At 38.5% G+C, this 14,714-nt stretch overlaps 1 protein-coding gene across 8 annotated transcripts in view; it reads right to left on the bottom strand.

The window, feature by feature from the left end:
* The window catches only part of DIP2B (disco interacting protein 2 homolog B), a 76,469-nt gene that overhangs the window by 17,554 nt on the left and 44,201 nt on the right, over positions 1-14,714 (bottom strand). For 6 of the 8 annotated variants that reach the window (XR_009960963.1, XR_009960964.1, XM_062597146.1 and 3 more), the window contains exons 4-18: positions 14,174-14,299; positions 12,202-12,414; positions 9,709-9,852; positions 8,762-8,881; positions 7,944-8,141; positions 7,599-7,690; positions 6,917-7,027; positions 5,268-5,391; positions 4,628-4,737; positions 4,092-4,194; positions 2,832-2,896; positions 2,381-2,474; positions 1,767-1,886; positions 922-1,036; positions 165-304 (exon numbers count right to left, since the gene is read on the bottom strand). Coding sequence is in view for 6 of the 8 variants with exons in the window: in XM_062597146.1 (XP_062453130.1) it covers positions 165-304; positions 922-1,036; positions 1,767-1,886; positions 2,381-2,474; positions 2,832-2,896; positions 4,092-4,194; positions 4,628-4,737; positions 5,268-5,391; positions 6,917-7,027; positions 7,599-7,690; positions 7,944-8,141; positions 8,762-8,881; positions 9,709-9,852; positions 12,202-12,414; positions 14,174-14,299 (1,875 nt within the window). In the remaining 2 variants the exon portion in view is untranslated. The remainder of the gene's footprint in view (positions 1-164; positions 305-921; positions 1,037-1,766; positions 1,887-2,380; positions 2,475-2,831; positions 2,897-4,091; positions 4,195-4,627; positions 4,738-5,267; positions 5,392-6,916; positions 7,028-7,598; positions 7,691-7,943; positions 8,142-8,761; positions 8,882-9,708; positions 9,853-12,201; positions 12,415-14,173; positions 14,300-14,714) is intronic. The other 2 variants (XM_062597145.1, XM_062597147.1) reach the window with 2 other exon arrangements.

Raw genomic sequence — 14,714 nt, 5'->3', positions numbered from 1 at the left:
AGGACTTCACATTACTGCACGAGCACATGGCTTTCTGGGCTTTTTATTTAAATGGCCTGTAGAACTACTTTGAAGGTCTCAGCTCAACAGCCTTCATTACCTGCTCTAAAACATTCCAGACCATTTACAAAAAGATGTTACAGGGCACTCCTGCGCATTCTTACCTCCTGGCATCACATGGCCGACATCCTGGACAGTGAGAGCGGAGTTTTTATCTTCGGTGTTGACACGAATCACACCAAAACTCAGCCCGTTCATGGACAGGATGGCTCTTCCAGGCAAAGGCGCCCCAGGGACGCCAGGCCTTTGAAGGACATAAAATCAATACACTGAAGCAGACTTACAGGGTATTCTTAGACTCTGATGAAGACATCACAGTATGAGAAATGCATACTGCGATGTCTCCTCTTTTCATAACAAATTTAAAATCATGAGGTGATAGTAAAGATTACTTCCCAGAAAAGCCATACTGATCAATGACTAAGACCTTATTTTTAGGCATGTACAATCCATCATGTGAATCACAACTCTTCTTCCAGGTTTTAAGCTTAATCTGTGATAAGCACCTGCTCCTAGACTAGAGGATTACAGTACTGTTTATTACAGAGGGCAGCAATGGAACAAAAGGCTGTAAGTGATAATAGATTTTAGCTCAGATTCAAAAATACCACACTAGCTGTGTATGCGCAAAGAGTAGGATAAAGCAGTACACCTTTCTTACAAGCACTGATGTGCCACTGTATATCTTACAGGAACAAAAGCATTCCTATCTTAGGAGAAATATTTAATAACATAACCACTTGAATACCTGAGCCCAAACAAATGTCAGTGGAGCTTATTACATGCTTAAGACAACTATGACCAGTAGGTGTGTGAATAAACCATAATCTAGCAAAGACTGTAACAGCATACGCGCATTACCTCCGTATTGCAATAGTCATTGCTTCTGGAGATGTGGCACAAGGACAAATTGCCTCTGGTTTAAGCCCATGGCTCTGAAACAAACTCAGGAAGGCATCACATGAGGAAACAGACCCTGGAAAGTAAGAAAACATGTAACTATCACTTCACATGTTTTGATTTTAAAACTGTCTGTAAAATAACATAGAAATAAATGCATTTGGGGAAAAAAGCACATTCTCTCGAATAAGTCTAATTTTCTTCCCCAGCTTGCTCCAGAGTCATTACATGTAGGAGGTGCTCACGGAATGATGATGACAGGAATAAAAAGACTGCTTCAACCTCCAACAGATCAGCACACACATATAGAGTCTGTTTCCATGCAATGTACATATCACAAATAGAGCTAATAGTGTTCCAAATCTCCCTTCTGTTGGTGCCATCTAGACAGACATTCTTTAAGTCTCTTCATTAACATCATTCATTGCATATCTTTTTAACTTTTTTTGCTTCATCTTCAACACTGTTCTTAAAAGCCTTCACTTTATCCCATGGTGAGCAATTAAAAAAAAAACAGTCTCACTCCAGTCTACCAGAATTCTGTTTTACACACAAAAGCTCCCCAGTAAACTCTCCTCTTCCTACCTTTTGCAGCACCTTTCACAATTTGTACTCAAAGAAATAAAACACAGGAAACCCCTTGCCCTTGTGCTGAAGTATCAACAATTCACAACTCGTGTGTTACTAGACAGCTGTCCTATGTTAGGTCTTCTTGGAAGTAGCTACAAAAGGAGCAAAACTTGAGTCTACGGCAACAACCAGCTGAAAAACCTCTCCTCTTAAAACAAAAAGATGTGCACACTCACAGGGATTTGCACCATCAGTTACAATCAGCATCCGGAGAGAACTCAAACTGACATCTCTTTGGTCTCGATGGGCCATCATGGCCCAGTGCAAGTCTCGACACTTCACTAAAGCAACTTTTGCTGCAAATGAAGGCAACAGAAACAGTTATCAGTAAAAAGAAAAACTTTCCATGAGTCCGTTTTGTATGAAGGCACTATCCAACCCTCCAAAAGCAGAAAACTCTCACTAAGGCAAGCAAACCTTAATTCATTGAGCTTGCAGTAATAGCAAGCCCCAACATACAACAGCGTCTGTTGTGGGAGGCAGGCCATTTCCCAGCCCCTGAGCCAAGGCATATCACTACTGCAGCCCTCCCTTCAAAATGTACAAATCACTATCACCATCTGAATACTCCAACTAAAGACTTGGGATCAAATGGATTTTTGTGCGTTATTTTCTTGGTCTCATAAAAGGTATTGACTCCAAATACACAGGTTTTGAAGTTGCCATCAAGTTCTGTGTGGTTTGCCATCATCCACAGAGCATTAGGACTTTGCTCTAATGTAGTCAATATTTGAATGCCGGAATTTATCCTAAAAACTTAGAGCTTAAGTTGCAGAAGACATGCAATTACCTTTGTGGGCATGAACTCTCTGCACCCATGAGAGTGGGCAGGTTTTCATCACAGAATAGGGCACACTGATAGTATGCAGTTTGTTCATTACATTCTGAAAAGTAGAAATAAGATTTTTAAGAAAGTGAGCACAAAATCTATTATGAAGCAACAACATGAGTCACCCCCACTCCTCATCAAGTCCTTCCTCCCGCCCGCATGAATTCACACACATTTACTTGGGATGCTTCTATGCTTCCTGTAAAACAGTTAACATTTCAAAACATCATTTGAATTTACAGGAAAGCTTAGCAATTGAGCAGGAAATATTATTACTTCTGCCAGATCTGCAATTCTCTGAAGAGAGCACTATGACTGACTTAATAGGTAACACTCCAAAATGATCTCCTCAAACTTTGCAATTAGGAAGAGTTATGAAATGCTTCAGAAAGCCTTCACAGGCTCAACTCACCGTTAGAATACCATGCCACAGCCCTGCATCCTTCTTAAAATCCAAAACATTCACTATCGTTTCACCTAGAAGAAAGTTGTTGCATTGGAGTAAAATGTGCCTGGAGAGCTTTGACCATTATTTATGCTAAAATCTGCTGCTCTTCTTGTTCTCCGAAATGGACTCTGATCCGGCAACTTAAAATACTCTTTTTTTCCAGGGAGATGCAAGAAAATCGCAGCCTTAATTTTCCCTGTATTTACTGAAGTTCTCCTATTCCCACTATGTTCAACAAACTCAAATGTTAGGGAGCTTTTAAATGCTTCATATACCACGTAAAACATTATGCAATTATTTGTGACAAATCATATAGGTAAGAAATTGGCAAATCTGCTCCAGGAGGCAGATGTAGAAAGTACAGAGCCTTGTTTGTCTGATTACAGGTTTTATTAGTTAGAGCTCCCTATTATGCAAAATAACACAACTGAATATCAGTTTAAGAGAACAAATTTGCAATAAAATTACATTCTAGCTTATAATGTGCATCACTAATAAAAAGTGCCTTAACCTCATTATGCATAGACAATAGCAGGGGAAGAGCAAAGAAGAATCAACTCCCAGAAGCAATGCAAATTAAAGCAAGGGCTTCCACAAGACACATTCTGCCTTTTAAACTATTATGACATACTGCTCTTTCGAAAGGAACTTCCAGCCACTAGACACAAAAATTAGCTTGATTTAGAAGAGAGACTCAAACTAAAACCATATCCTACACCAGAGCTCTGTGTACTCCCACCAACAGTTTCCAGTCTTCATTATTGGTTTAGTCAAAAAGCCTAATGTAACTAATTATCCAAGACTGATTATCCAAGAGGTATTTTGATATTTACACATACCACACCAAGAAGAAAAGTTTGGAAAAGTATTTTGGGGGATGATCCCTCAAGTACTGCTAGAGCAAGACGCAGCCCCTTGAGAAGTGCTCTCCTTAGATTCATCAGAACACAGACTTGTTAACTTTCTAGACATGATGCAGATCTCACCTTTAGTTCACCTTCACTATGGCAATGAAGGTGATATAATTTTGGGTGAAAAAGATTGAGTAGTCTTTAATTTGGGGAAGTTCTAACCTTTACTTTCACTTGTTGTGTTGTTGGTCTGTTTAAAGTAGGTATCATTGTGTACTGGTTACCCAGAGACAGCTGTTAAAAGTAAGAGGCAAACAGCAAAAACGATGTTACTGAACCTTCATTCCTTTGTTGCTTCCGTGATGTCACCTACCTTCAGAATAGTTGCAGGCCTGCGACAAGGCTTGACAGTGAGAGAGCATGGCAATTCGAGACACCGTAACACCCATCACACTGCCCTCTTTGCTAGTCTTGTACTACAAAAGAGGAAAAAATGTCAAAGTGTGACTCTGGGTCCTGCACATGAAGGAAATTAAAGCAAGAGATGCACACTGAAATCAAGTTTTCTTCTACTTAAACTGCTGAGATACATTCAAAAAAGTAGTTGTCTGTAGCAAGGTATCAGCGATGGTTCACTATAGAAAAGACAGTTTTTCAAGTAACAAATATTCAGATAACTCCAAAGAGATCTAAGATAAAGGTATGCACTGAATGTATTTTATTACTGCTACAAAGCCACAAAGATACACAAACCACTTCACAGTAGGTTGTACATAATGAAAAGCTGTTGTTGCAGTGGCTAAAACCTGTGAAGTTTAAGGTGTTGAGGTGAAAATATTCTCTCTCTGATGATTAGAACGTTAAATTCAACTCACGGAAGCTACTTCCGATTCCCCATTCACTACTTACCTCAATATATGCTGGCTCAGTTCCTGCAGCTGAGATGTTGGGCTGCCAGTCCTTTGGAGATTTGGAGAGATATTTTGAATCTGTCACAACCCATTTGAGTCTGGGCCAACCTAGAGCCAAAATTAAAGTGGATTTTATTTAATGAGGAATTGATATTCTGCAAAAGTACAAAAAAGAAAGAGCAATCATTCGTCCAAGTCCAGCTATGCAAGCACACATACCCATCCAAGTCAAGCTACTAGCCAGAAGGCTCATCTCATTTCTCATCAGGGAGTTCAGTGGGCAGCATGGCACTTCCTCTACTCAGGAAAGACCCCTGCAGTATTTCTAAATATAGCTTGTTGCATCATCAATAAAACTGCTTCTGAACCTGCCAAATGCCACTGCAGGGATCTGAGCACAACCATGATTTGTAAGATGGATTCATCTTGACTTCCAAAGCAACAAAGTAGTTCTGTCAGAAGTATGGCTCAATCTATAACATATGCATAAACCCCACAATTGTAAATGATGCTACCAGGAAACTTGTTCATTTTGCCAGAAAAGGCCCCAAAAATACACTCAGACTTCTGACAACTACTTTCAGACAGTTCAGCTATAGCAAAAGTACAATCACAAATGAGCATGTAACTGATCTAACCTTTAAACTGCACAATTTCTCCGTTTTGGGTTTTCGGAAGCCCTTTCAGACAAACTTCAGTGGTGAGGGCCAAAGCAATACCACAGCTGCCCAGCAGAAAACCAATCTGCTGACTGCCAGCATCCTGAGGGAAGGGGAAGAGAAAAAAAAAAATCATTTCTGTTTCAAAACGACAGCCAACTTTCCCCTTACCAAATTCTAAGGTTTGGTAATGATCTGGTAACTGGATGGTAACATTGTGGATCACAGTAGATGGAAAAAAAAATACATCTCAAACCCCCCACAAACACTCTTTCTGTTGGTTTGCCCTTTTCCTCCCATCCCCAATGCCTGGCATTGGTTTGAAACTCAAATGACAACCACTGTCTGGCAGGAATGAGTGACAATTTCTAAGCTTACAAAGTAATGCATTTTGGAAGGTATCATAGCCAACATAAAGGCATGCTGGATGAAAATGGAGACATACCATGGACCAATAAAAGTCTGTAAGAAAATGATACACCATTATAAAAAAAGCAAAATGGCTACTTAGTCTTCTGCATACCATATCTGCTCTTTTCAATTCATTTTGAAGTTCAAAAATGAAAAGATTATGTAACTGGGAACAAACTGCAGAGAAATCTGACGATTTTCAAAGGAAATATTTCATAAACCAAACAAACATTACACTGGCAAGACTAAAAGGAACTGCACATGAAATTCACAGAAAGCAAGTGCCCACTTAGGTGCATGCCCAGCATTCAGACATTGAGTATACACCATTTATTTTCATTAATGGAAGCACAGATGCTTCAGAGAGAAATCATGAGGAATAAAAAGGGAAAATGTGCAATTACACTGAAATAACAAGGTCCATGTTTCCTCAGTAACTAATTTCTATTGCACAAGGATAAAAACACTGAAATGAGGTAGCTTACTAAGAAACCTGATCGGACAAATAATGGAAGAAGCTTTAAATTTTATATTTGGTTGCTATAGCTGTTGTCATGTTGAGGACAAATAATAATAAAATAAAATAATAATAATAATAATAATAAAAAGAGCTCTGTGACTCCCATAATATTACCAGACTAGCTTACCATTTCATTACCACCTCTCTTGCCATATGTTTGCCATTCTACTGTTACTTTGTTTCCTCTTATGAAATTTTACAGGTTTTAGACAGCTCTTGAAATGGCAATAATATGGCAAAATTTAAAAATTATGGTAAGGGTAAGGAAAATACTTCTTTGAGCAGAGAATTTACAAGAGGTGGTGCCTAGTAGTTTTCAGAAATACTTAGTACCTTCAGTTAAAGTCAAAAGACCGACAGATGCTTAGCATTGTTGGAAATGAGATCCCCTTCACATGGATCAGAGCACATATTCAGTGTTATCTGCACTCTTATAAGCTATGTGTAATAACAGAGGTATGACTATAGCATTTAGGTGAATCAGTCATTTCCAGCTGCTCAGCATGGCTATCTGGTCAGTATTTTTTTCCCCATTTTTGAACACCTATTGCAGGTTCACATAGGTCTTGCACATTGTGCTGATAACGGATCATTGAGGAAGCAGCTGGATGCTGTGAAACACTATCAGAGGTTGATGGTCTGACTTGGTTTTCATCCTGCATCAGCCTATCACTCCTCTAAGTTCCATCAACGTTACCTTTCTGGTAAGAGGTACCTCTATAGGCACTGGTATGACTTCTGCTAGAAGACAGCCGTAAAACGCCACCATGAACATGACTGGGTCATTGTTGGGATAAACAAGGGCTACCTACAATTCGCAAAAAGGTTTTGTTAGGTAAAATACATGGCAAAATTGCAAAGTTCAGATCTGCAGCGACTACAAGTCAGAAAACTTCACATAATTTCACACTCCGCCCTAGCATTTTTCAGAGGGCATTTTCAAGCACTCCTCCTCACATTAATCCAGTACACGCATACATTCCTCGTGTGCAACTATGTCAGTATTCCCTGTGTACATGTACACACATGCACACACAGATGCACACCACCACTCGCCCCCATGCACAGAGATCTAAAACTCTGTATTTCTCTCAGAGCTGCTATGTGCTTCCTTAGATTTATCTCTAAGTCCAGAATCAAGAAGTTGCTTACAGAGGAATCAGCAGACTGAAAAACCACAAAGATATCTTTCCCAAGTAGCCTGCCTCTGGGATAAGAGTCTCACTATTAAAAGAAGCAGATTTTAGTGTATCTGGTAAGTTAGAGCACCCTGCCTTCCCCTCCTCCACCCCATTTCTTTCTTTCTTCCTTTTTTTTTTTTTTTTTTTTTTTTTTAAAGTAACTTCTGAGGGAGAACCAGAAAGTTTGAAATTCATTACCCTATCTCCAGGTTTTAACACAGGTTCATTTTTGGTCCCCAGTTTATTAAGCAATGTGTAGGCCAGCTTGAGACTTCTGCTCCACAATTTGCCTAGAACACAAAGAGGAGAGACTTGCACAACTCTAAATTAACCCAGCTTACAAGAGAACAGTATTTCAGTACCTGACTGCTTTATCCATCTACTGTCACCTCCAATGTTTCAGTTACTCTGCTTCATCTACAAACCCCCCAACCCACGAATATATCTGCAGTCACACTAGGAAAAGTCCTGTACAGCAACTATGTTGTATCTTCTACTACCCTTTCAGAACAGTTCAACAACAGAAGCCAGTGCTCAGCTCACCATACGTGAGGGTATAAACTGGTTTTCCCGTAACATCCAGTGCTGTCAGACAGGGGCATTTAGCCTGTGTGGTTCCCCAGCGCTGCAGTGCTGCTTCTAAGGCAGGAGGCCAGTTACAAACAACTCCCAGTGGCTCTCCTTTCACAGGCGTCATCTGGCGTCCCTCTGGCTTGGGCTGATTTGGGTCAGGCTGTGGAACTGAAGAAAATTTGATAATATTCCCGGTTCATCTTAGCTCATTTATTTACTCCCAGACAGTTAAGCTGAAAAGACATGCTGAAAAGAAAGAAATGCTTTTCCAAATAGCCTGTATGTTTAACAATCTCTGTAACATTTTGTTCTCCACAGGGCCCTGCAGAAAACAAACCATCACCATGAATATAGTCTTCTCCTAATGTGCTACTGATTTTAATACAGTATCAAGGAGGGTAACACAGAATTGAAGACTAGAGAAAAGAATCTTACTGAGTAAGGCTGTAATGAAACTACCAGTAAAGACAGTTCCCTTGGGACTTAAAAGTAGCCTAAGAAAATGAACATTAAAAAAAAAAATCTATTTATATATTTTTGTTAATAAGTTTTAGTTATTGTAAGAAGTTTAGTGTTTAAAAGGCCACATAAAGCTCTGCAGTACAGTGAATTACTTCAAACACTATCAATGATCGCTGGCCACAGACTATTCATGAATGCTATCACTAGCTGCAAATACGGAATCAATATGAGTCACCTTTAGAAACAACAGCATAATTAAATACAGTACTAGCAAGTCTGTGTGCTTATAACGAATGACTAATAAAAATATTACTTGGTGTTATTACCTTCCACAATTTCTTCAAAATCATCCACAAAAAATTCTTTCAGGGGTGGCCTTTTAGGTCTTTTCAAGGTGTTAAGCAACTGCTGAATTTTCGTGGAGACTCTACTACTCACAGGAACACCTGGAGGGAAAGATTTTGGCTAATAAAAGTACTCATCATCTCTACTGACATTTATGTCTTACCTCCTTCTGCTGGAGGATACTTCTCTTGGTGTGCCCACTCATTCAACTAAGGGTTTCCATCACTAAAGGTTGCGCCAATGCAGGCTGACATTAGTAGGTATTACATCAGTTCTGTATTAACTTAGCAGTCAGAAAAAGCTAATAATATGAAGTCCTCTTTTTTTTTTTATTTTTATTTTTTTTTTTTTTTTAAGTATTCCCTCCATTCCAAAGCCTAATTTCCATCTGCCCTTGACAAACTGCACTCACTGTAAAATACGGCCTACAGATCTGCACCTATTTGAAATACTGATCAACTGTAGTGCAAGAATGCCAGCAGAGGGAGGACACAGCAGGAACCAGAGTATCAATGCTATTTTTCAGCACAAAGGTTTATGTCAGACAGCTTAGAATCAGTATTATCAGCTGCATGGGAGCTTAACTATAGTTAAGAATTACACATTTTCTTTCAACTTACCTTTTCTTTGGGGGATTTCAAGACTAAGGCTTTTAAAACCAATTAGCCTATCTATGCATTTTTAATTATTCCTTAAAAAAAATAGTAAGTAGAAAAGAAAGGCCTATCATCTCTCCATGATCTTCTCCAACTCAGTTCATAGTAGGTTATTTTTGTGGCTTGGAAAAGTGTTAATACTAATGCCATAATCATTTCAAATTTGTGAAGTGCTCAAAAGGGCTAGATTGAAGTCACAGGACTTGATCCTCCACATCAAGTCCTTCCTTAGACATCATTCTAATTTCTGGGTACTCTGAAAGGTTCCATACCATCAGCAGTATCCATGAGACTAGACCGATTAGATCCCTTGTGCATGCCTTTCACAATCCCTGAAGGAGGAAGGTCAATCACTGCTGGGCGTGCTGAGGAAGAGGAGGTAGTTGCTGTGACATCTGGGGGAACTGAGAAATTTTCTAAAAAAGGGAGAAAATTGAAACGGTGATTAACATACACCTTTCATTATCATATAGCACAAGTGAAGTGTCTGTTACCCATTACCAATAATCTCAACAGTTTAATGCGTCAGATTCTTATGGGAGCTCCTATCAATGCTACACAAGCCACTTCCTAAATATTAAGTAGTTCTAGGAGGTATACATCATCCATTTTGGAAAACAGAAAATGAAGGCACAGATGCGTGGCTTTGTCCATGTCAGGAAAGTAATTAAGAAAAATACTGACAAAATTCCTATTCTTGGTCTGTCTTTAGCCTTCAAATAAAACTAAATCTCTTGGCATTCAGTACTCTTAAAAAGAAAGAAAAAAAAAAAGATCAGTTGAGATCAAAATAAGCTCTGGAATATTCAAAACCCCAGAACGAAGAACCTGTATCACCTATGCAGTGATCTCTCTTGCTGGAATTATAGTATTTATCCTCTTCCTCAGAAACAGTTTTCTAAATCTCAATGAGTGGGAGGCTATTGACTAAAGCAGATTAAAAAAAAAAAAAAATCATTCTGTGTTGAAATTTCTTTCAGTTCAGTGTCTAAACAATACGAGTCTATCCAGTAGTTAAATAATAAATTCTAACCTATAAAATGAGACAGTTCTTAAATCTGTCAAATCTGACAGCCTTGAGTTGCAAAATATTGTTCTGCAAGAAGTCCTGCTTTTCAGAGGAGTTTGTAATACTTCAAAACTGTAACTCTGCATACTTCAGTAATTCTCTTATTAGCCTCATCTTTAATAAGCAATTTTTGCTTGCATAGGATTTCTTTATACAACACAATAGGTTCAATCATCTGACAGGGCAAGAATATTCTATTCCAGTTTAAGAGAAGTAACAATTGTTGCTTCAGGAAAAAAAAAATAAAAAAAAAATAAGTCCAAGAACTTTGAAATCCTATGTTGGCTTGCACAGAGAAAGTCTTGAAGAAAGTCAGATACTGAACAATTCCTAAAGAATTAACCACACAAACCTTTCCTTAAGTCCTCCTTTCTAGAGGGAAAAAATTCCATCTCTGCATACCTTTTGGAGATACGGTGGCAAGGAATATTTCTCATGTATAAAACTAAGCTCACCAGGAAGGACAAATTTTATACAACATTTGGAGGATCTTCTACTTCTCTCTCCAAGGAGATGTATAAAATTGCATATGTTAGAGTTTCTGTTCATGTAAATTAGGTGTTAACACAGGATAAATATGTACATGGCAAATATAATTGTGATGAAAATTTAACGCTTCTACTTTGCATAAAATACTGATTATATTCACTATAAAAGGTACTTGGCTATCTGTATTCTCCAATTAAGAAGAGCCTCTGTGCTTCAAAGATATATTAGTTATATTGACTATATTTTATGGACAATTTCCCAAGTTTTCCATTTCAGAAAACAACTTGCAACTCAGCAAAGAAACAAACAAACAAAAAAAAATTAAGTGAAGCGATTAAAAACCGCAGTGCTTCTATGTACTGCTTGCCCCAAACCAGTTAAGCAAAAGCAAAGAGCACACAAATACAGACATCTCCTAAGATGCAGTAACATCCCTAACAGCAGATAAAGACAAACACACACAAAGCAAAACAAACTCTGCAATTTCATACAAAAGCATCAGCGAGCACCTCAGAGCCTCAAAAAACTGAGCCTGGGGTATCCAGATCTGTAAGTTCTTTGCTTTCTCTTCTCAATACCTGGATGCCCTGATTATTTCCCAGACTAGTTGTGAAAGATCTGTGTTAAATCTGCTGTTTACTTCCTAAATGACATGCTCAGTTATTCATATATTTGGCTAGTTTTTTTTTAATAACACTAAAACAATAAACCATTAGGTTTTATAACAAAAGAATAATGTTAGAACACAGCTTTTTCCCCACTGAACAGGCAAAGACACCCCTGTGATATTTATTAGGACACAGATGCCAAATGCTACTTGCATACAGTAGCTTTGTTGCACACATTAGCTGCAAAATAGCTGTAGACAAACAATGCTATATACAGAAAATGTTCTGCCTACTGAACCTGTCAATACTGTAATCATGCTAAGGAGTCTTTTCTACTAGTCTTTTCTACTTCAGCAAGCTCCTGCTCCCCACATCCCCTTTTTCAACCAACTTAATATTCTTAAATTCTTAAGGGAGGAAAAGAATAATAATAATAAAAAAACTCCACTCCAGTGGTGGCGTAACTCCAGTGAATCCAAGCAGTTCTACCAACACTAACTAAACTCTCATTCCGAATTTCCCTTATACAATGGACAACTCCAGTTTTATTAATACAATCTGAATTTGAAGCAGTTTTTCTGTTCATACTCAGCTCCTACCTATTCGAGTATTGGCAAATACATCAGCTAGTGACCCACTGGTCCCTTTGCCTTCTCCATGGGATAGTGTAGAAGATGCTGATGAAGATGTGGATGACCCCTGAATAGATCGGTTGATCCAAGACTCAGCATTCTGTAAGCTCTGATGCAATGCAGCAGAAAGAGCAGCTTGGCGCCTTAGCGACCCCTCATCCTCGGATGCGGAAGACGTGTCTGTGTGGAAGCAGAAAAGAAAATCTAGCTCCTTATGGAAAGGCACATTGCACTGAACATGCTCTCTTTGCAATTCACATATCAACAGCAAAGGCTTGTAATATGAAAATCTTTCTTCACAGACTGTCATATATTACGCGGGCCAAAACAGAAGTTAAAGCAGCAAACATCTTCAATACGAATATATTTACTCCTGTTTTTTTCCCTGTTTAAAGCATACAAAATATTCAACACAGATAAATATCTTGTCCTAGTTTATTGTCTTTTCATTCATTGCTGTTTCATTCATATTCTATAAAAGTCAGACGCTATACTGCCTAACACTGATAATTCTGAAATGGAAAGTGAGGGGTCAGTATCATTCTCAAAACTGAAAATTTACAGAAACAAAGTAGAACGCAGGCACTGGGAAATAAAGTGTCAAAGCCACATGTAGAAAATGCTTTTGTATGGTTTTCTAAATGGGTCCCTTTCAATTGCAGAAAACAAAAAACAAGAAAACAACAATAAGGAACTGCATCTTGCATTTGCAAGATAACAGATATCTCCTCTGTCCTACAGCTATGAACTAATTATTTCTTCATCATGAAGAAAAGCACTCGTTATTTGATATCTTAAGTGTACAGTGCTACATATAAACGCTCAATTAGACTTTGGCCTAAAATTTAAGTATTCTTACTTAAGACTGGCTGTCTATATTCTGGTCTTCAATAGTGTCCCTTAAATCAAACTAAACTATTAAATCACGTTCTACCTACTTGCCAAAGCAAAATACAGTCACCATTTGGAAAGGACTAATTCCAGTCATACTGCAAGCTGAACTGGAAGTTTTAATGCTAACCTTTATTGGCGTAGCACCCACAGCTCAGAACGTGCTGTAGTCCTGGACAAGTTAGTACAAAGCCGAGTCCCAAGCAGACACTGGGAATGGGCATGACCCCCCAACAGGAAGGAAAAGATAACAGGAAGAATGAATAAAAAAAGGAGTAAAGGGGTTACAAGTGAAGTGGCCTAACAGAGAGGTTTCATACTGAGATATGATGAATTCATGATGATGATGAGGGTTTTTAATCTCTTCAGATAACTTTGTCAATCCAAATGACCATGATGCTCCCATACAATGAGAGCCAACACAGGAGTCACTGCTGAAAATTAAAATACTCATCTTCAACCTGTGTGCACAGCTGCTTGGAAAATGCAATTTTTTTAAATGTATTTGATGAATATGCATCATAACAGACACCATATTACGTTAGCTATTCTGCCACTGAGGCAAAACAGCTATTACATGAGAGATGCTAGAAATTAGAAGTTTTACAAAAATTATGGACTCCCACAGGACCCTCTCCAGGGTCCTTGCCCAGAAACATATATCACTGCAAATCCTTGTACTCTGGAGAACTGATACCTTTTCCTGTATGTTGAGCACTAACCTTAGCAGAAAGGAAATATGAATTATGTAACTGAGATAAGTGTGAGGGAAGCAAAAGAAGAAGTCTCAGTCCAGAAGGCCTGCTCAGTTCTTGCCAACTGATTCTTTAAGAGGTCCCAGAAGAGGATTCATTTCCACAGCCGTAAGAGCAGCTCCATACAAACAAGCAGCTGCTCAAATGCAGCAAGAGCGCTACAGGAATTACAGACTACCTACATATGTGCAAAAGATTCTGAATATTTCAACAGTTGTGGCCTCTTGATGTGGAAACTGTCAGTAATGCATACCTTGACATCCACACAGACAAGCACACCATAAGAACCTAACCTGGAGGAGTGCAGGCATCAGCTGGAGACTGAACAAATGTAGACCGTCTTTTCGTTGGCATGGGCAGAGCCATCTTCTGTTCTTTGTGTTTCGCCAGTGCTGCTTGAACTGCTTCTGTGTGGATATCTGCAAAATGGAAGTTAGTATACCTCACTTTGCAACAGAAGAGGAAAAAACACACACACCCAAGGTTTAAATATGCACGACTACTGCAACAATTGCTAGCATTCTACATTTATGTAACACCCCTCATTTTACAGTACTTTCCCCCAAAACTATGTTTTGCCACCTCTGAGTAAAATTTCACTTTTTTCTAACAGGGAAAATAACTGAGGTTTCTAAAGTTACCATACTGACAGCAGAGCCAACCTGAAGTTTTCTGAATTAATCATTATATTCTTGTCTTTCTGGCAACTTCTAATAAAAGTTCCAACCCCGAGACTGTCCATCTTGATGAAGGATTATGATTTTTTTTTTTTTTAAAAAATGCTTGTGCATTTTAACATATGTACATTAATCTAACAGAGTACATCATCTCAGG

The sequence above is a fragment of the Rhea pennata genome, chromosome 29, assembly GCF_028389875.1.
Source record: "Rhea pennata isolate bPtePen1 chromosome 29, bPtePen1.pri, whole genome shotgun sequence".
Lineage (NCBI taxonomy): Eukaryota > Metazoa > Chordata > Aves > Rheiformes > Rheidae > Rhea > Rhea pennata.
The sequence above is the reverse complement of the archived record's forward strand: the minus strand, read 5'-3'. Positions and strand labels throughout refer to the sequence as shown.